The sequence below is a fragment of the Camelus dromedarius genome, chromosome 2, assembly GCF_036321535.1.
Source record: "Camelus dromedarius isolate mCamDro1 chromosome 2, mCamDro1.pat, whole genome shotgun sequence".
In the NCBI taxonomy this organism is placed as follows: Eukaryota; Metazoa; Chordata; class Mammalia; order Artiodactyla; family Camelidae; genus Camelus; species Camelus dromedarius.
This window is the reverse complement of record NC_087437.1, coordinates 33,101,368-33,122,312: the sequence shown is the minus strand read 5'-3', so window position 1 is coordinate 33,122,312 and position 20,945 is coordinate 33,101,368. Positions and strand designations below refer to the sequence as shown.

The window sequence follows — 20,945 nt, the reverse complement described above, 5'->3', positions numbered from 1 at the left end:
AATAGGATACACACCTTACATACATATTAAATATATGTAAACACAGGCTACTATTTCTTTGAAGAAAACATTTCAAGAGTATCTACCGTTGCAAGGCATTTCTTCCTTTAAACAGAACCTTCCTCAAGACTGTAAGGTGAAAGCAGCCAGCTGCTTTCAAAGCTGACTGTAGATAACTGGAGTTAAATGGACACTAACGAGCGTGTATTCCTGCAAACAGATCTGTGAGTGGGTTGAAAGAAGTAAATAGCAATTTCAGCAGGAGATGTCAGCTTGGAACAAGCAGATTTCACAGCCTAAGTGTGAATGTGCCTGAGGAACTGCCTTTAAAATAGTCTTCCAGCGGCCAAGAGCTTGAGGATGGGCTGGGAAAAACAAAACGCTGAAAGATTAATTTTCCTGGGAGGGAAACAAACAGCTATCAGAACTGAGAGAAGGAAAGCAGAAGAGAAACAACTGCCAAATCACCACAGAATTACTAAAGGGATTCCAAAACTATGGTCCACTGACATATTCTCAAGTATGCACAACTTCTCTAAGACATTTTAAATTGTTTTCGATTTTGTTGATAGTAATAAAATATCTATACAACATACTCTGGAACTGTGCTATCTGTATGGTAATCACCAATCATAAATATTTACACTGAACTTTATATTAAAGTTAAATAAAATTTAAAATTTAGTTCTTCAGTTGCACTAGTCACACTGCAAATGGTCAATAGGCAAGTGTGCAGTGTAGCTAGTGTCCAGGGCAGCACAGACAGAACACTGCCATCACTGCACAAAGTTCTACTGGACAGCACTGCCCTGGAGGACCAGTTTACAAGTAATCCATGCAGTTTTCCAGGATCGTGGCTGAGCTGATAATCAAGTGGATGCCAAATAACAGAATACTTATGTGCCAGGCTTGTGCTAAGCACTTTTTATGGACTGTCTTACTTGTTCTTCACCACAGACCTATAAAGTAGGTACTGTTTTTATTCATGATTTTATAGGTGAGAAACCTGAGGGTCAGAGAAGCTAAGAAACTTGCCAAATGTGATATGGCTGTTAAGCGACAGAGCCAGGATTTGCACCAAGACCAATACTCTTAATCAAACATGTTTCTAAGAAGGCCAATAAGAAAAGAATATAAACTGATTTAACCTGCATTCACTTCAAAAGCCATTAGAAGACGCTGCACAAGAAAGATTTTACTGCCGCTTAAGCAGAGAATTGGAAGAACTCAGACACCACTTGGTAGGCAGCTAACAGGTACACTGAAGACAAAAGAACCCATGCTCCTATGGTCAGACCACTGGCATTTTGTGAAAGACAAATTAGTTTTGGCAAAACATTCTCTCTCACATTAAAATTAATGTTAACTAGAATTGTGTTGGTTGGTTTTATTGTATATCTCTATCTTGTAGCTTTAACGTGACTTTATAGTCTTACAAAATTTGCAAGTCATAAGCGTTTTTAGTTTTATGTTCATACAGTTATTTAAAATAATTTAATTTGCCTGATCCCAGAGATCCGTAATAATTCTGTTACTTTCAAAGTAACCCATACATTATTCAAGCTTGAGGATAATGATCCGTTAACTAATCATTCATGAAGCTTTAGTAAGCAACTAAGATTTCAAGGACTCAAGAATAGGAATGAAATTCTCTTAATGCAGTTTATTTATTTAAAATCTAAATAGGCAGTTGAAAATTTTTAATATAACTAGTTATATTTTAAAAAGAACCTAAATTAATATATGTACTTTAAGTAAATAAATGCCTGACATCACAACCTATGTTACTAGCCTTGATCTACAGAGACAGTAGTTGTATTCATAAAGCTTCAAAAAGGTGACTTTATCTAGGAAGCTCACATGTACTTCTCACAATTCTAACTAGTAATTACACAAGAGATGTTAAGTAGCTATTTGTGAAACTTAAAAAATTTCATTCTCAGCAAAAATTTCTTTCTGCATAATCAGAATGTTCTCAGCCACTCTTTCCTGGAGCAACATAATTCACATAATTCACACACATACACTCGGTGACAACCTAAGAGGTTGGCTGAAAGATGAATGACTAGCCCTGCCCAAGCAAAAGAGAAAAACCTCCATTTTTTTTGTAAAAGTCTTAAGAGGAGAAATTAACTCTTTCATCGTCTAGTAACTTGACAACTAATGGCTAATATTAACTAGAAAGGATGGGAAATGCCTTACTGCTTACTATTCTTTAACACTTTGATCACCCACTGTGGATCAGGTGCCCCTGAGGAAACACAACTGTCACCCAGATTTGGGTAATGTGGCAATCAACGTGTTAAAAATCTGCTTATTCCAAGGACTTTATTTATGAATAAGTTTTAAAAGATATTTGAGAAAACACATTACAAATACATTTTTGTTAACTTAAAAAAAAACCCTACAACGTATATATCTACCCAAAGAAACAACAAAAATCCATCTTGAGAAAAATAGCAAAGAATCTTTATTTCCAAGCCAACAAGCTAAAGTGTCAGGTTAGCTATATATCTGATGAAAAGAAATCTTAGCTGCCTGATCTACAGCAAATCCAAAAAACAGCCTAGATTATAGTTCCTTTAAAGGTGACAGATACAGGTAATTAAGAGATCTGTAGAGTAAAAACGTGTTGTGTACTAAAAGTTTGTGCTTGCTGAAGGAGCGTTAAAAACTACTTTTGTTAGAAGCTACTTCAATGTAGTGCTTTAAGTTCAGTTTTTAAATGTTTTAAGCCTCAAAGTAAAATTTTCAAAGTGGAAGCATGGTGTTATATCAAAACCTCATCCTTCTAAGATCAGTAAAGGGAGAGAAGGGTGCAAGTACCTTTTAAAATTTCTCCTGACCTAAGTTACATAATTCTCCAAATTAATGCTATGGTTTGCAGTCTCATATTCTGATTTGGTGGGGTTGAGTAAGTCTGTTCCTGGACTCTCACATTGGGAAGGGAAAAGAAGGAATCGCATGACTCACTACCTGGAGCTCCTTCGCACTTTGCCCTGTGCCTGACACTGGGGGTGGTGTATTAAGGAAGTTGTGTTCCAGTCTGCAAGTGAAGCAACCACTCTTTCCACTGAGAGGAAACTAGAAGCCCCAGGGGAGATGCTCCATTAAGGCAAAGTCCAGAAAGCCCCTCCCTGCACTTCTGAAAAAGTTAACAGAAGGAAGGATGTAGTCCCTGACCACCTAGCCCAGACTCTCCACCCCCTTAAAGGAAGAGGCGGCTCTCTGCTCGCAGGAACCGGAGAGTAACTGTAGGCGGTAGCAGGGCGGGGCCACAAGAGCAGCCCTCTCAGGAACCAGCGCCGAGACGGCAGCTGTCAGAATCGGAAGGAACGAGGAAGAGAGGGAGGGAAGGAGCTGGCGATCCCGCCCCTGCCACGCCCAGCCCAAAGCAGGAGGGCCACGCGGGCTGGACCGGGACGCACTTCCCAGCTTGAGCAGCCCCACGAGAGCCCAGCCGCCACTCACCAAGAATGGAAATCCCTCCGACCCACTACCCAGCCTCCAGGGCGGCCTCGGTGGCGGAGAGCTGCATCAACTACCAGCAGGGGACCCCCCACAAGGTGTTTCTGGTGCAGACAGTCAAACAAGCCAGCCTGGAGGTGAGTTGGGCAGAGGGCGGTGGGGGCACCTGCTACATTCCCTCCACTCCCTAGGTTCTCAGCGTGGTCCGCTCCCAACCCCGCCCCCTACCCCCGACTCCGATGCCTCTTCTGGGTCACACTGCTGACCTTCGGTCGAGACGAGTTAGCATTTCTTGGGGTGGTCTACACTCCAGTCTCGGGACAGCCCCAGGGCTATTTGTTGTTTTCACGCGGGAAGGCAGAGACGTTGGTATAGTTTTTATGGGAACTAATATAAGGAAATGTTCTCAATGAGGGGAGGCATTTTTCCCTTTCCACAAGTGAAACCTGTAGGAACCATTTTCAAAACGATCTTAAAACTGCTACTGTGTTTCTTATCTACTATTCCAGTCTGGACCAACAAAAGCTCCGGTTGTGCAAATGATTCTTCACTACTTAAATTTTAAGACCACTCTTTTATTAGACTCTTTGACCAAAATGAAGAGGGAAACAAAAAAGCAACAGAAACTGACAAAGCAAAATCAGAAAAAAGTATTGTGAGCTGAGGCTCGCTTTACCACCAAACACTACTGCCACTGACTGCTGTGAACGATGGGCTCCCTCTGGCTAAAGAGTTAAATTAAAGGCTCAAGGCCTGGGCAATCACTAAGCTCACTTTCATTTTACTAAAATCTAATAGATTTGAGACCGTCCCTTATTTATGCTACAGAAGTTTAACTGCTAACAGTCTTGAAGAGCTGAAAGGGAGTAGATACAATTTCAAAACCACACCAGATAACATAACTAGGTATAAACACTCAATTGTATCTTAATTCAAGAGTGAAATACCTAAACCTTCGTCTTACTGTTATAAAAATTTGTTCAGATAGCATTTTGAAGGTCCACTAATACGCAAGTAAAAACAGTACTTAACATCATTTTGTAGTAATATGCCTCAAATGGAATTCATCTTCATTGAACACCATCTGGAGGATACACAGGGCTTTATGAAAAGTATTTTCAATGGTGTATCTTATTTGTCATCTTTAGAATTAAAATTTTCAGAATCTGAAATTTAGGTGTGGAATTTAGGATCACAGATCCAGAGTTTAGAGCCCGCTGATGATTAAAAGTAAATTATAATTGATTTTATTCATATATGCTTTTATCCCACCCTTTTATTCTCATCCGAAACAACCCTGCTAGAGGGCCTAAATTAGATGTTATATACATAGTGACATGCCTTTTTTCAAGGTCTAAAGCTTTAATCACTTACCCTCACCAGTCAGTAACCCCAAACAAATGAGGATAGATTCTTCTAACAATGCAAAGAATTGAGTTATTAATAACACCACATTTTCTCAATTTTAGGATATTCCAGGAAAAGGACATAAGTATTGCCTGAAATTTTCTGTGGAAGAAATTATCCAAAAAGTAAGTGAAATGTCCTTTATTATGAAATAAAATTCGATTCTAAATACTCCAGATCACCTCTGCTGATCAAATCATAGGATTAATTCAGTTTTAAAGAAAAATTGTTATGAAATCCCTGCCTCAAAAAAAAATGATCACACAGGGTCAGTTTTAACTTTTTGTGTGTTCTGAGATACAGTTAATATTTATATTGAGTTATGTGGAAGAGACATTATATACTTCAAGTAAATTTCCTTTAAAAGTGTTATATACTCATATGCTAGTTCAATTTATGCTAATATGAACAAGTAAAGTAACTAACTCTCCAATCATCATCACTGTCTTATGTCTGTCTCATTTTGTTTTTCATTTCTTTTAATTAAAGAAAACAGTGCTTTTAGATATTTATGAGTAACAGAATGGCCAACTGATACCACCATGTTCAGATAAGAATCTTTCAGTAATAGGGCAGGGAAATGTTAAAAAAATTTTACACCTCTCAAATTATTAATGAGACCAACTTGAAAAGTACTGCAACTTGTACCATAACCATCTTGAAATTTTTAAAAGTTTGCCCTTTTTCTAAGTATAATTAAGAAGAGATACAGGCTAACACAAAGAGACTCATTAAAAGGCATTTGAGCTGCTAGACAGTTTTATAAAACAGAATCAGTGCTACAATCTTTTCATTTTACATCTAGATACAGACTGCAGTACCTGAGTTTGAGAAAATTTCTGTTATTTTTAGGAGAAGAGACTAAGAGTAACGGAAAGACAAAAAGTAACCAGAGTCTGGAGTTGGTATATAAGTCAGACTAAAATCTGCCTTGCAAATAGACATCCCATTAATACTGAAATATTTTCAAAGTTTTAAGGTGTGTTTATAAGATTACGAGAACTTACAAGTTATAAAATAAGTTACATAAGAAAATTACTGGGTCAATTAGATACTTCTGGAATAAGCACTCCCAAGTCAAGTCTGAAACAACACCATTAGGGGGACAATGCTTTAAATGTAATATCTCAAAGAACAGTAATTAGTAATGGATGGTCATCTACATGTAAAGATCTTCTGCAAAATATTTCAAACAGCAAGTTACAGTGAATTGCACAGCTGAAGTACTTTACCCTCCAATGGGACAAGACTCCGCACCAGAAGTCAACTTCACATTTGAAGGAGAAATTGGAAAGAACCCAGATGAAGAAGACAACACATTTTATCAAAGACTCAAATCCATGAAGGAACCACTAGTAGCACAAAATATTCCAGGTATGTAAATATGGAATGGAAAAATAGTTTTTCAACTTTAAGGTCAATATCAATTACCTGTGTTCAGAATTGTTCGTTGTTAACACTATGCTGGAAATATACTGGCTTTTGCAAAAATACTCAGTACTAATCTAATTCAACAACAACAAAAAAGGCCTTGGGACTTTTAGATCAATCCATGGCTTAATTAAATTATTTTCTGCACACATTTGAAGAAAACTAAGATATGATTTAGAATTTAGATTTTTTAAAAGGTTAAATTAATACTGCATATATAAGATAATTCCATTTACCATATATATGTTTCCCTCACCAGACAGTTTTGGAAATGTACCTCCGGAAATGAAGCCAGTTCACTATTTAGCCTGGGTTGCCTCTAGTTATATCATATGGCAGAATTCTACTGAAAATACATGGTATAAAATGGCAAAAATTCAAACTGTCAAGCAAGTGGTAAGTAATTTCTATAAACTACACTCTTAACAGGGTTAACATTTACTGAAAGTGTTATAATTCACGACTGGATAGTGCCCTTTCAGTCATTTTTGTATTTAAAATAGTGAACCTGGTATTTGAAAGAGAGAACAGTTATCAAGGCCAGAGAAGGTGAAGCTGGTTTCAAGAGATTGAAGTCCTGAGTTATAAATAATTTGGCAATGGTTTTTGTGCATAGCTAATACAGATTATTTCCTATGGCAACCTAAATTTTGTGTTCAAATCACTATAGTCATGCGATACTGAAACTACTTCTGCTTTTTTCCTCTACTGAAATGGCAGTGCCAGAGCTAGAGATATGGCTGGAATTTTTTGCCCCCCGGATCAGCCAGAACAAAAATATTAGCAACTCAATCTTTGTGAAGCTTACTTATGTAATTTTCTTTTAAAACCCCGTTAGTCATAATTGACAACCTCTTCTTGTTAACTTTGTGTTTTAAGTCCGATATGACTATTTCAAACTGCTTCTTTCTAGACCTTAAAGAGATAAAAATAAATTCATTGAGTTTAACCTTATTAAGAGGTTTAAGAGAAAAAAATGTCAACTAGTAGTATTTAATGGAATAAAGGAAAAAAAGTGCAAAGAAACCACAAGAGTTGCAGTCATCTCCGTAGGAGAAAAGGACTTTCCACTTGATTTGTTTCAGCTTGCTGATAACAGACTGCAAGACAGCCGGAGCACCTTTACTCCACAGGCTCTTTCAACTACTTACTAGATCCCCTTGGGCACTGGAGGGCAGGTACCCAATTACGGTACTCAGAGCGTGATGTCAAATACCTACATCACTATTACAACATTTTAAGAGAGCCTTTTTGTAATGCATGGTAATAGGTAGCAACCTTGGTTACAACACTCCTATAGGGACACCGAGGCCTCAGATAATTGAGTAGCTGCTCCAGGTTACAGAAGATATACAATCTTTTTATAGCAAAATATGCACAAGACAGTGTCAGTAGTTTCATGAAAGAAAAAGCCTAAAAACCTGCACCAAACTGCAGTTTTAAAGTATTAATGAAAATTCCAATAGAAGGGTTTAATAATATATACAGTGCTTCAGGGTATATATATTACGTATCTTTACCTATTAAGAGCCAACATATAAGAAACCTTACTGATTTTGACCTTATTCTGAAAGGACATTCTTTGTTGATACAGTCAAAGAAAGGACTGCTTCCAGATACTGTAAGGAGGGACTAGTATAGTTTCATCCGCTCCTGGGGCCACGTTTGTAATTACTGTTAGCCGAAGGAGCCACAGGAGTTTGTGTTGCCTCTTGGAGTTCAGAGCTTGTTTCAATACATCAATTACAAGCCTTAAAGAGCCTTGTGTAAGTAACAGCAAATCTCTGATAATCATGGTTTTAAACTATGTAGAAGCAATATTTCTGTGTATAAAGTATAAAGACTTTAATATGCCCAAAGCAGTTAGCAGCATAGATCAAAGCTTTTCACAAAATCAAGCATGACATTTATTATTTCCAGTTTTTAAAAGAGAATTTCTATTATAAAATTGGTTTTCTTTAATGTAAACACTCATTTTATTAGTTTATCCCTTAAATTATGCTTTTCTGAACAATGGAAACATTAAGGAATCTTAAATGACAAAATTATAGACTGTAATGCTCTTATCTAGCTACCACAACTCAGAAACTAAAAACAGAAATGGTAAATGACTTTTAGAGTAACAAACGAGAAAATCGTGATTTTAAAATGTAGTTGGAAAGAAATCTTATTTAGAAGAGAATAGTTTTTCTGTCAGGCTAAATAAATTACAACATTCAATTTTTACTTTTACTTAAGTGGAAGTATTATCATCACCTATTAAGAAAAGCTGGTTTTTAAAATACAGATATCATTTTTGCCAATGATATTAAGTTCTAAATGCCAGGGTTTTTTTTAATTATAGCAAAGAAATGATGACTTCATTGAGCTAGACTACACCATCCTACTTCATGACATTGCATCTCAGGTAGAGTATCAGTTATCTTTATTTGATGCCACTTTCAAAATTAAGACTTGTTTTGTAGCCACAGTATGCCTTATTAATTTTGACTCTAAATCAGAATTCCTGTCAATTCAAACAGGCACCAAGTTGAAGTATACTACAGTTATAGCAATTTAACTTGTTTTATGCTGTCTTTGAGGACTATTTTGTCTCTAACAAAATATAAATCTGTTTTCTTAAATGTTTTCTAAATTTCATTATAGCATCAATTTCCTTTACTTGCAGGAGATAATTCCTTGGCAAATGCAAGTTCTGTGGCATCCACAATATGGTACTAAAGTAAAACATAACAGCCGTCTGCCAAAAGAAGCACGGTTGGAGTAAATGAAGACCCTACCACCGGATGAAGTGTAAACATGCTTATTAATGACATGTGTGCCAGTCTTCATTGACATCTACCTTAAGGGGCCAGATGAATCCCAAAATTGTCACTCTGTATAAATGGCTTAATTATAGTACCAGAATTATATAGCTTTCATAATAAAGAGTGTCACCATGAAAAGTGTCTTATCAACAGTAACAGTGCTATGTATATCCCATAATAAAAAGCTCTTAATTCCAGCCTTCCAGTATGTTTGTGTTGCATACTTACGGGACAGGGGCAGTAATGGTCTCTCTGAAAGCAACTTTTGGCTTTCCTGTGATACATGGACAGCCATACTCTCTTTCCAACCTCTTAAAAAAAAGCAGGAGATCACTTTTTGGAATATTTAAATTGAAACAAACAAAAAACTAGAAGAAAAATCTAAGAATCTTAACTACCTTAGAAACATTCATTTAAATATGATAAGCAAATGATAAATCTTAAATCATTTATGTGCCTTGTGAGGATAAATATGTGATACTAAACAATATAAACTGCTTTTATAGATTTTATATAAATGAATTCTAATTTAGACTGATTAATTTACACTTACTCCAATTAATCTATCCATTAAAACTTCACCTTTGTTCCATCTTATTACATATTCACTGGGATAGCTTATGAATATGTTGTCAGAATTTTCTACTATCTCAACTCCAGAGATATAATCACAACCAGAATTTATAATCGTTAAGTCACATATATTTTGTTTTCATTCATATACACAGAAGAACTTTCCTAGGAAAGTACAAGCCCCACCTACCCATTCATTTATCTACGTTATAACCATCTCCCAGTACTAACTTAAGAAAATAGGCAAGAAACAGCCTGAAGTGTGGCCCCTGGTGCACCGACCTCCTCAGCCGGTTTCCTCCTGCAGGTTTCTCCCTAAGGCTGAGACCAGGATATACTTGACCTAACCAACCATGATCTGGGAGATGATGGATGGTCTTATTGCAAATCCCCTGAACCTTGATTCTAGAAGTCTGCAATGTTTTACAAATAAAAAGATTTATAAATCAAAAGTGATTAATCTGTAACACAAAGTGGAGGATACCACATCTGAATACAAACAAGAGTGAGCTTGAAGAACCACTATTAGTTTATAAATTGAGAATTATTAACCTTTACTCTTACAAAACACAAGACATAAATAAAGTGAATTTAACTTCCTTCTTATTACCTGAGCATAGATTTCCAGATGTAATTCTCCCATTCCAGATACAATTGTCTCTTTGCTTTCAGTGTCAAAGTGGACTTTAAATGTTGGATCTTCTCTTGTAAATCTGCCAATACCTTTTGAAAATTTTTCCAGATCATTCTTTAAAAAAAGAAAATCATTACACATTTTATTAAGCATGACAAGCGATGAAACTATTGAAACAACTGAATGAAATCAAATACATAAGCAGTTAAGAAATAAAAATGGTCCACCACCTAATTCCTAGGCCCTTTTAAATGTGAGCTTGGATACAACACAGCCAAGAAAGCAAAGAATAGTAAACTGACAGACTTCTTTTCACACTAAGACACAACATAAAAGTCTAAGACTTAACTCTATGCCCTTTTCTATTATATTGACAAAAACTGTACATTTGTGAAAACTGCCCATGAAGTGAAGAGGAGAATCTGTGTTACTGTGTTATATTTTAGAAATCCTACACACAATCAAAGGAATCAACATGTTTACCAAGATTCCATGGTAGATTCAAGAAGACAGTAAAGACCAACACCAAGCAAATGCTCGCTGAAACTTCTCCCTTTCAAACAACCTGCCTGGATGTGGTCTGATGCACCTTTATTCTCCTTACGTGGTAAGCAGAATAATGGCCTTCTAAGGACAGCCCCTAATCCCCCCAAACCTGTGACTGTTACCTTACACGGTAAAGGGGCTCTGCGGCTGTGATTAAGGTTACAGACTATGAGATGGGGAGATTATGAATAATCCGGATGGGCTGAACGTAATCCACATGGGCCTTTAAAAATGGAAGAGGAATGCAGAAGGGTAGGTCAGAGATGGGAAGAGGGAAAGAAGAGACAGGAGATATTTGAAGCATGAAAGGGGCTCATTTCGCAGTTGGTGGCACTGAAGACAGTAGGAAGGCGGCTACAAGCCTAGGAAGGTGAGCAGTCTCTGGCAGCTGGGAATAGCCCTCAGATGACAGCCAGCAATGAAATGGGGACCCCAGTCCTACAACCACAGGGGCTGAATTCTACCCACAACCTGAGTAAGTAAGGAAATAAACTTTTCCCTAGAGTCTCTATCTAGGAGGGAACTTGCCAATATCTTGATGTTAGCCCATTAAGAACTGTGTCAGATTTCTGACCTACACCACTGTAAAATAATACATTTGTGCCATTTTAAGTCACAAAGTTTGGGCTAATTTCTTACTGCACCAATAGAAAATGAACATGCCCTGAATCACCAGTATTACAGCTATCACGTGTGGCTGAAGATGTTTTTGTTTTGTATATGTTACCTCAAATTCTAACCACAAGACTGCAAGACAGAACCATCCACATTTACAGGTGAGGAAACTAGGTACAGAGAAGTTAAGTGACTTGCTCAAAGCCACACAGCTAGTGCATGGCAAAGCGGGTACTGACTCCTGGCTTAGTCTATCTCCAAAGTCTTTTCCCTTTTCCCTGTACTAGTCAGGGACTCTCAACTCACTAGGTCATCCCTGCCTCACTACTGGGATTCACAGCCTTATACAGAGACTTCATTATTTGATTTGTATTAATTCTCCAGCAAGCAGACACCTCAAGACACCAAAAAAGCCTTCTGAATATTGATGCATTTGATATCCCCCCCATTGTTGTGAACTCTCAACAGTTAAATGTCTTACATAAACTCTGAATTTAGGAATAAAGTAACATAATATCTTTAATTTCTAGCCCTTCATCTTCTGAAGGAAAAAGTGACCAATTTGGCAAAGTACTTGGAACAAACTGTGGCATCTCACTGTGGTAAGATGTAAAGCTTGCTTTCCCTCGCATTCCTGAGATGGAGTTTAAATGTTTCTTGCCACCTCAACATTCTCTTTTCTATAATGAGAAGGGTCTGGAAAATCTCAAGTTCCTCAAAACAGATGAAGTAGTAGCTGTTAAAGTATCCACAAGACCATAAATCAGAAAACATTCTGTAAACGATGGTTCCCAGATGACAAGAGATCATAAAATGTTTACTCAGTGCACAAATGAGTTAATTGCAATATACCACATTAACATGAGAGTTATGACTGTCAAGGCAACTTAAGAACTACACAATTATGGTTCACAATCAGGACTAATTCCGAAGGCAAGCAATGTGAATGCAGAACCTATTCAAGCAATTTGGCTAAAAAGCTAAATGACATCAAATCCAGTCATAAAACTGTTATATTTGAAAGTGAGAAAAACGGTCTTGTTTGCAGACCTTCCATGTTATAATCAGACATTTACTTCATAACTACCACAGATGTAGAGATGCATTATAATCCACGAGGCAATTAATCTACACAATATTCCAATATACTTTACAGTGAGGTTTTTCTACAACTGAGGACAAATGCCCCAGTTTCCCCCTTTCCATCCCATTATGATCTGAATCTAGGAAGTTACAACTAACACTCTGGAGCCAATGATACATGTTTACTATAGTGAAGAGTTACAAAGCAGTCTCATGAATATTATAATACCATCAACTTTTTCAAATATACTGAGGAGTACTTACTAATAGACTGGTAAATTTTAACAGATGATCTGAATACCAAAAGAGGAAATCAAGACCGTAAGACTGCTGGTTATCACAAGAGAACATATACATTGTGGAGAGAGATGAAAAAGAGCTCAAGTTTTTATTGTGATATGCTGAGCATTAAACTCCTACCTTGTTAGAAGGCTTCATTGCTATTGAAATGACAGGATCAGGAACATGAATGGACTCCTGAAATATTTTTAAAAGAACAGAGGATTCAAATACAGTACTGTCTGTGTCAGAGATGGATTAATATTAATGTTCTACTTTACAAGAGAACAAAAGACAAACACTAGTCAACATCTTTAGGCTAGACAAAATATATCTTGGTCTGTTTTGCATTAAATAAACAAATATATTAATAAAGACGTCTACTTATATGATCTTCTCCCTCCCAAAATAACAATAGAGTACCTGTTTACTTACTTGTTTAAGACCTTTAAGTTTGTCGACACTTTCAGTTTAACATGATCATTATAATGAACCCAAATGCTGAAATACGGAATTCCTATTGGCTAGTGGCTACATTTTCTATAGCTATCGTCTGATAAGTTACTTTATTTAATCAAAATATACCACAATCACAGTTAAGAGAAACAGAGAAAGGGACCAGATTCTTTATACACATGATATCTCATTTAATCAATCACAACTCTGAGAGGCAGATATTATTATCCCCACTTTACAAATAAAATCATTAAAGGCTTGGCAAGAAGAAAAAAATGACTTGGCCAAGGGCCAGTAGGTAGCTTAGGGTAGAAGTGAGACTCTGATCAATATCTATTTGCTTCAAAGCCTGAGTGTTTCCCTAAACCTCCAGTCCGTTCATACTGCTGATGGCAAGTTTGGAAAAAGCCTGATCAATAATACTGATTAAAGAAGTTCCCTTATCTAGGTCTCCTCAAAACATTTATAGATTTAAGATTTCTGTAGTGTCCTAACTCAACATGTAAAACCACAGACAGTAGAGAGTATTATATACAAAAAAGCTAAATTACAAAATAAAGAATTCATCACATGATACAGGGCCATTACAGTGCTCATCTGTTAGGGAGGGACCAGTTCTTACATAACGGACCCACTGTACACTCCTTCACTGCAAATCACCTATCATGTCTGTACTCATACTCTTCCCTTACTGGATTCAGGAGAGGAACCACCCTCATGAACAAACAGTCATAGTGTAGAAGAGCCTGCTCTCCTGTAGGGGCAAAAATGGGGAGTGAGGGAAGGGGACTGAAAGGCAGGAAAAGCATGCTGTTTCCTTCAGGCTCTGGGAGTAATGAAAAAGCACCTACGAGTTCCACAAGGCAGGCTGTGCGCAGTAAGCTGGACTGTCCAGCTGCATCTCGCATTTGGGGCGTGGTTCTGCTCTATCCTGATAACCCCAAGTCTACTGTAAATGTTACAGCCCGCTCCTATGGTTCTCTAGGGGACTGAGGGAAGGGTTCACTCTCTGGCTGCTGAGTTAATAAGGAAGGAGCACGCGGTTGGGACTAGCCTGATGATGGTGACAGCAATTAGAGAAGTGCCCACAATGGGGAGGCAGATTTCAGGATACAGGAGTCACAGCTACACGGTCCCAGTGTGTTGAGTGAAGATTTTTCCTCCATGTTAAACCTTGGGGGATCGTGGAATGATTTTACTAAGAAAAACCAGGTAAGTTAGCTAATCCAGAGCACTTGTTTAACTGACATTAAAAGAGCCACAACAAATCTACGCTGGATGCCTGTGGCACTAAATGAAAACATCTGTGGTTGTTTTTCTAAAGTACTAAAACACAAACTTTTGAAACTCAAGTGATAAATAACTTTGAAATTCAACGACTTACCATAGAAAGGCCACTACTGTCTTTGTTTGTGAATGTGTCTCCACTAGCACAGTCAATGCCAAACAATGCACAGATGTCTCCGGCAAACACTTCCTCAACATCCTAAATAAATAACACAAAATGATACTTGCAAGTAGTACAAATCAGGACATAGTAACTAAAAAGTAACTGCACAATAAATACAGTGTACAAAACAAACATGACAGAATCTAACCATGAATTCTACAAAGGAGAAATTAGCTAGAATCAATGCAACACCAACAATCAACCAGGGTAAGATATACCTTAAAAAGAGCCTTTATTAAAAACACATCTCAATTGACAAGATTTTACCTTAAATGGAAACTAAGAGCTATGGCATATTTACTTAAAGGATCCGCAGTACTGACAGAACACAGAGCCTCACGTTTCTAAAGTTATTTCTATAGAATTAAAAAGTATGTAGTACCATATGTGCTGCCACAGTCCAACAATGAGATGTGTATGACAAAGGCATACAAGGAAAACCAGCAAAGGAAGTTTTGAAAACAAAGGCAGGAGAATGGAGCCCACTGTACTTAAAATAATCTTAATTTCTCACAGATGCAAGCAGTTAAGAAACCACAGGAAATCTAAGAACAAAGCACTGGTGCCTCTAAGTTTCCTGGCCTTTGTCTTTTTATTGACAGTTCATTCATAACAGCTGTGGCTGTGAATAAGCAAGTGTGTGTGGCTTGTTTTCATGGGCACACAGCGGTACAGACCTCTTAGCGTCTGGCCCATGAAAGAGCTGTGACAATCACTAATCCCACTAGCCTGCCCCCTGCTGCCTATCTCAAAAACAGCAATGATGTTCGATTTTGGGAGACAGTCTCCCAAAATCTACTCATTTTCTAGGAGATACAAAAGTTATGGCCACCCAAAATTTCTGAATGTCATAAGATTTTGCTTAGATTAATAAATTTCTCCAGGAGCATAGCACTGAATTGGAAAAGGGTGCAAGAAGGAGACAACCTCACATACTTGGTATTCCTGCCAAGGCCTAACCTAACGAGCCACAAAGGTGAGGACGGATTCAAAGCCAATTCAAGAATTCAAGCGATAAGCCAAAGTTTATTTCCCAGACCAGACCTGGAGAGGTTTTAAATCTTCAGATGGATTCTAGCACCAATATGGCCTTTCCATGAATACAAAGTTCTAGGGTTAAACAGAGCCTTCACACCCTTCACTTTTCAGGAAGCAAACCTATTGAACAATGTGGGAAGCTATATGTGAATTTATTCCACTGCCCTAAAAACCTATTATACACTTTATAATGACAGCCCTTAGGGAAAGTGCTGAATCTTGTGTTCTGAATCTCAGGGAAATAATAATCTCCTGTCCTTAACACTGGCCGCTGAGGAAATACAGCTAACTCATAAATGGTGATATAAAACGCATTCTTAACCTGTGCTAATTTAGCCCATACCAAAGTGCTACCTCAGAACTGCAGCACATCTAATTAAAAAAAAAGGGAAGAAGCTAGGAAAACATGTTCAACTGGAAGCGACTTTCTTGTGAGGCTCAAGATATCAAGAAGGCAGACCTACTTTAGGTGTGTCACAGAAATTTCTGATCTCACAACAATGGCTGGGCACTTGCCTCCATCATGTCGGCGTGCATGCGAACCAGCCGTTGCACCCGCACTTTCTTTCTTGTCCTCGTATTATAGATGGTGTCACCCTTCTTCAATTCTCCTTGATAATTGCGAACATAAGTTAACTGTCCAAATCGACCTGCCTAGAAGTCAAAATTGGGTAAGGGCAGAAAGAATGAAAAAGAAACACAGGAATCAAAATTAAGAGGAAAACTTCACAATTACCTCCAAATATTCCCCATCAGTTTTAGTAGTACAACTTATATACTTGTTTCAGTTTATTATCATAAACTACTTTAATACTAGTTTTGAATTCAGTAAGTTCAATGGTTGCTGTTTTTGGCATCACAATCCAAGATACTACTTCTGTTTCCTCGGAAATAAAAGTTATTAGAAAGTTTTAAATTATTTATATAAGTTATTTCATAAGTTCAGTTTAATACAATAAGACATAAAAATAAGGTATAACTATTAGAAAGACAACAAAAATATCATTAGAAATGGTAAGACCATATACTATACATGTAAAAAAGACTGATAATCACCTGGAAAACTATACAAGAGCTCTGCAAAAATGACTGAATATAAATGAATAATCAAGGATCATTTCCTCGTGAATATAACAGTAGCCTATTAGATATGTATTTAAAAGTTGCCAATTCTTCCCACTTTAATTTATAGGTTTAACACAACAGCACTCAAAATCTCAAGAGTAATTTTTTAAAAATTTGGTTAGTAATTTTAAAACTCATTTAGAAGAACAGATAAAAATAGAAATTTCTGAAAAACTATGGCAATGAAAAGAAAATTGACTGATATAAAAACATATTAAATACTCCAAGGCATAAAATGCATAAACTAGCACAAATTAAACTGAACAGCCCGTAGAGTACAGTATAAGTATCTAAAATGTTTAATCCATTTGTCAATGGATGATAAAGGAGACATGACAATCAATGGAAAAAGATAACATTGTTCAAAAACTGTTAACTGGACAATTGGTCTTCTATTTGGAGGCAGAGGAGATACATTCAGATACCACCTTATAGCCTTCAGCAAAACAAATTCCAGTTGGGTTAATAATGGAAAAGAAAAACAGAAAAAAGGAGAAGAAACAAAAGTATTTATAAAAGATACTCAAAGAGGAAGATTTATAAGGTTAAAAATGAGAAAATGACTAAAGACAAAGACTGATATATCTGACTATATAAATTTTAAACTAATTGTTTTTCAAAAAATTTTATTAGAGAGAGCTCATACAAACAAGTAAGTAAAACACTGACTCTAATTTTAAAAAAGGAAAGACAAAAGAAATAGATAATTACAAAAGAAGAAATACAACTGCATAATAAATATATGGAAAAATGTTCTTTCATTAGGAATTAAGTCAAGATGATATATTAAAATACCATTTTCATTTGTGAAATCAGTAATGATTTTTAATAAATACTCAATGCTGATAGATTCACTAAAATAATAATCTAAATATGTACATGAATTCTGAGAGTATAAAAGCAATCTGGCAATATAAATCATTAAGTATTAAAGTATTCCATACCTTTTACTCAATAACTGCTATTCTGAGGAACCGAAGAAAATATTCCTAAATACATTATTCTTAAAAGCTTTAAGCATAAAAATTGTCACCGCAATGTTATTTCTACTTTTTAATTTAAAATTACTTTTTCTGGAATTGAACAGACATTTTTCCAAAGAGGAAATGCAGATGTGAAAAGATTTTCAACATCACTAATTATCAGGGAAATGCAAATCAAAACCACAATGAAGTATCACCTCACACCAGTCTGGCTATCATTAAAAAGAACACAAATAATAAATGCTGGTGAGGGTGTGGAGAAAAGAACTCTCGTACACTATTGGTAGGAATGTAAATTGGTGCAGCCACTGTGGAAAACAGTATGGAGCTTTCTCAAAAACTAAAAATAGAGTCACCATATGACCCAGCAATTCTACTTCTGGGTACATATCCAAAAAAGCCCCAAAACTCTAATTTGAAAGGATACATGCACCTAATGTTCATAGCAGCACTATTTACAATCACCAAGATATGGAAGCAACTTATGTGTCCAAAAACAGATGAATGGATAAAGAAGACGTGATGTACACACACAGAGGAATATTTTTCAGCCATAAAAAATGAAATTTTGCCACTTGCAACAACATGGATGGACTTGGAGGGCATTATGCTAAGTGAAACAAGTGAGACAAAGAAAGAAAAATACTGTATGATACCACTTACCTGTGGAATCAAAAAATATAACAACAAACTAGTGAATAAAACAAAAAAGAAGCAGACTGACAGATATAAAGAACAAACTAGTGGTTACCACTGGAGAGACAGAAGTAGGGGAGGGGCAATATAGGGGTAGAGGGAAAAAAATGGTTATTATGGGATTATATGAAATTATGTGTGTGAAACTTTTGAAAATTGTAAAGCACGACAGAAATTAAAGAATTTTTTATTTAATAAAAAGAAATAAAATTACTTTTTCTGATTTTAGAGTAATATTATAAAAACTTAAAAATAAAAAGTACAGAAACTCCCCACCCCCAATTATAATTCCATTCCAAAAATAACCAGCCTTTAAAACCTCCAACTTACCCATCTTTTTTCCACTTAAAGTATTATGAACAGAAGCAAAAACACCACAATAAAAAGCACAGCCAGTCTCTAAATCTTGGTTTCTAATGCCATTCACTTTAAAAGGGACGAGGGCTCCTAAAGAGACAGCTGTCTCTAGGGCTGGAGCAGGGAATATACAAGATAAGCCAGGAGCATCCTGTAGTGCCAGGAAGTAAGGAAGTATTAAAAAAAAAAAAAAAAAAAGCAAAATACCAGGGAATGTCAAATGGACGCAGAGGCCAACTGAAAGAGCTCCAGTGGCCAAATCTGGCCAATCTGGTAACAAAATAAGTAACTACTACTGGATTGTAACTCAAAAGTACAAAATAAATATCCCGGAGTCCATACTGATAAAAAAAGAATCTGAAACAACTCATATGTAGATACTGCGCCCTCAAGGAGCAAGAGCATTATCCCCACCCCTTGATGTAGGCTATGCATAGTAACCTCCTCCTAAAGACTCAGTATGGAAAAGAGGGGGGAGGGATGGGGAAGAGTAATTTTACAGTGGAGAAATCTATAACCAAATTTTTCCTATGAATCACTGTGTAATAGGAATAAAAGCTTAAGAGAAAAGAGTATTTCTACATATAGCAGTTAAATACAATAGAAAGCAACTTACCTCCAGTTTAAAAGCCAGGCCTACAAATGGGTGGGAATTGTCTCTTTCGGAGTTCATTAAGATTTTTGTTTTCTCTTGTGAGTCACTTAAAACAAAAGAAATATACATCTATGAGATGTAATATTTGATATTTCTTTTATATCAGTTTTTTCATCAGAGTTTACCTGAGAAAAAGCACATGTGTACTAAACATTTCTGAGCTTACACATAAATGAAAGTTCACTGAAAGAGAGCAATAAAAATTACTTGTCTGGCCTTAGTTATTATACTTTGATAGGTGCAGAGTAGAATGAAAAACACAGAAATGGTCTGCTAGAAAAAGAAAACGAGAGAGCTTAAAAATTTTTGTTTTAAAGCTCTTTTTTTAATATGACTGGTCCCAAATGAGAAAATTTTCTAATAATACAAACCTTGATAGATAATGGAACAAATCATATTTCTAATTTACAAATAGAACATGATATGGGAAGGTGTAATAAGTATTTTTCTCTATGCCAAAATTGTTAACCAAATAGAAATGGAGGTTGGTTTTTGTAAATTAAGAAAAAAACAAAAACCCACAAGTACAGCAAAACTACAAGAACAATTCTTAAATTCTTCTACAGTGCATAAACTAAGAATATTTCCAAGACTTACTCCTGATTGAGAATAGCGTAATTCTGGACTTCTGATGGATCTGGGAGGTATTCTAAAACAGCATCTAAAAGTGGCTGAACTCCTTTGTTCTTCAAGGCACTTCCCAAAAAGACAGGAGTAAATGATCTATTTAGAGTAGCTCTTCGAATTGCAAGCTACACAAGAAAAAATATTTAATGATTAGTTTATCTTAGAATTGTATTTGGTGTTTCAGATCAATTAAAAACTAACAAATGAATGAAATGAATTGATACTCTTTGGAGTACTGGCTCCAGTGGAGACTAGAATCAGGTCCTCTATAAATTAAGGTCAAAATTTAAAAAAAAAAAAAAAAGCTATTTAACTGTGCAATTGCTTTTAACATTCCTGGAATGTCACTAACTTTAAATCTGCCCCCCCCCAAATATATATATAGACACATACACACACACACACACACACACACAGAAAATAGACACACACACAGAACCATATAAACAGTATGCTAACAATTGTTGTAAAACAGAGGGAAAAGCAATATATATACCAAAAAAAAAAAAAAACAAAAAAACCATACATCAGAAACTATTAATTGGCAATCTGTTTTAGGGACGGGGCAGAGAACTAGGCAGATGGGAGCCAGGTGGGAGACTTTTTACTGTGTTTTTAATTTAGTTTTTAAATGTTTAAACCATATAAAGTATCATCTTTTAAAAAACATTTAATTAATTGATTTGTTTTCTTTCTTTTTTTTTTTTTTTAAGAC

At 36.1% G+C, this 20,945-nt stretch overlaps 2 protein-coding genes across 2 annotated transcripts in view; one reads left to right on the top strand and one right to left on the bottom strand.

Moving 5' to 3' along the window:
- GFM1 (G elongation factor mitochondrial 1) overlaps positions 1–20,945 on the bottom strand; it is a 41,815-nt gene that overhangs the window by 9,633 nt on the left and 11,237 nt on the right. The window contains exons 7-13 of the mRNA XM_010986317.3: positions 20,201–20,355; positions 19,565–19,649; positions 16,304–16,441; positions 14,684–14,785; positions 12,985–13,041; positions 10,297–10,434; positions 9,342–9,424 (exon numbers count right to left, since the gene is read on the bottom strand). Coding sequence (XP_010984619.2) covers positions 9,342–9,424; positions 10,297–10,434; positions 12,985–13,041; positions 14,684–14,785; positions 16,304–16,441; positions 19,565–19,649; positions 20,201–20,355 — 758 coding nt within the window. The remainder of the gene's footprint in view (positions 1–9,341; positions 9,425–10,296; positions 10,435–12,984; positions 13,042–14,683; positions 14,786–16,303; positions 16,442–19,564; positions 19,650–20,200; positions 20,356–20,945) is intronic.
- On the top strand, positions 3,271–9,310 carry LXN (latexin). The gene is made up of 6 exons (XM_010986307.3): positions 3,271–3,605; positions 4,938–5,000; positions 6,072–6,249; positions 6,566–6,702; positions 8,651–8,713; positions 8,975–9,310. Exons 1-6 carry the CDS (start codon positions 3,477–3,479, stop codon positions 9,071–9,073), a joined length of 669 nt encoding a protein of 222 aa, XP_010984609.1. The 5' UTR covers positions 3,271–3,476; the 3' UTR covers positions 9,074–9,310.

What these genes read in the sequence shown, in the direction of transcription:
- LXN (XM_010986307.3), top strand. Translation starts at nt 3,477, where the DNA reads ATGGAAATCCCTCCGACCCACTACCCAGCCTCCAGGGCGGCCTCGGTG. An exon ending in TTCAAACTGTCAAGCAAGTG is followed by an intron (nt 6,703 to 8,650) that starts GTAAGTAATTTC and finishes TTTTAATTATAG; the next exon opens with CAAAGAAATGATGACTTCAT. An exon ending in TTCATGACATTGCATCTCAG is followed by an intron (nt 8,714 to 8,974) that starts GTAGAGTATCAG and finishes CTTTACTTGCAG; the next exon opens with GAGATAATTCCTTGGCAAAT.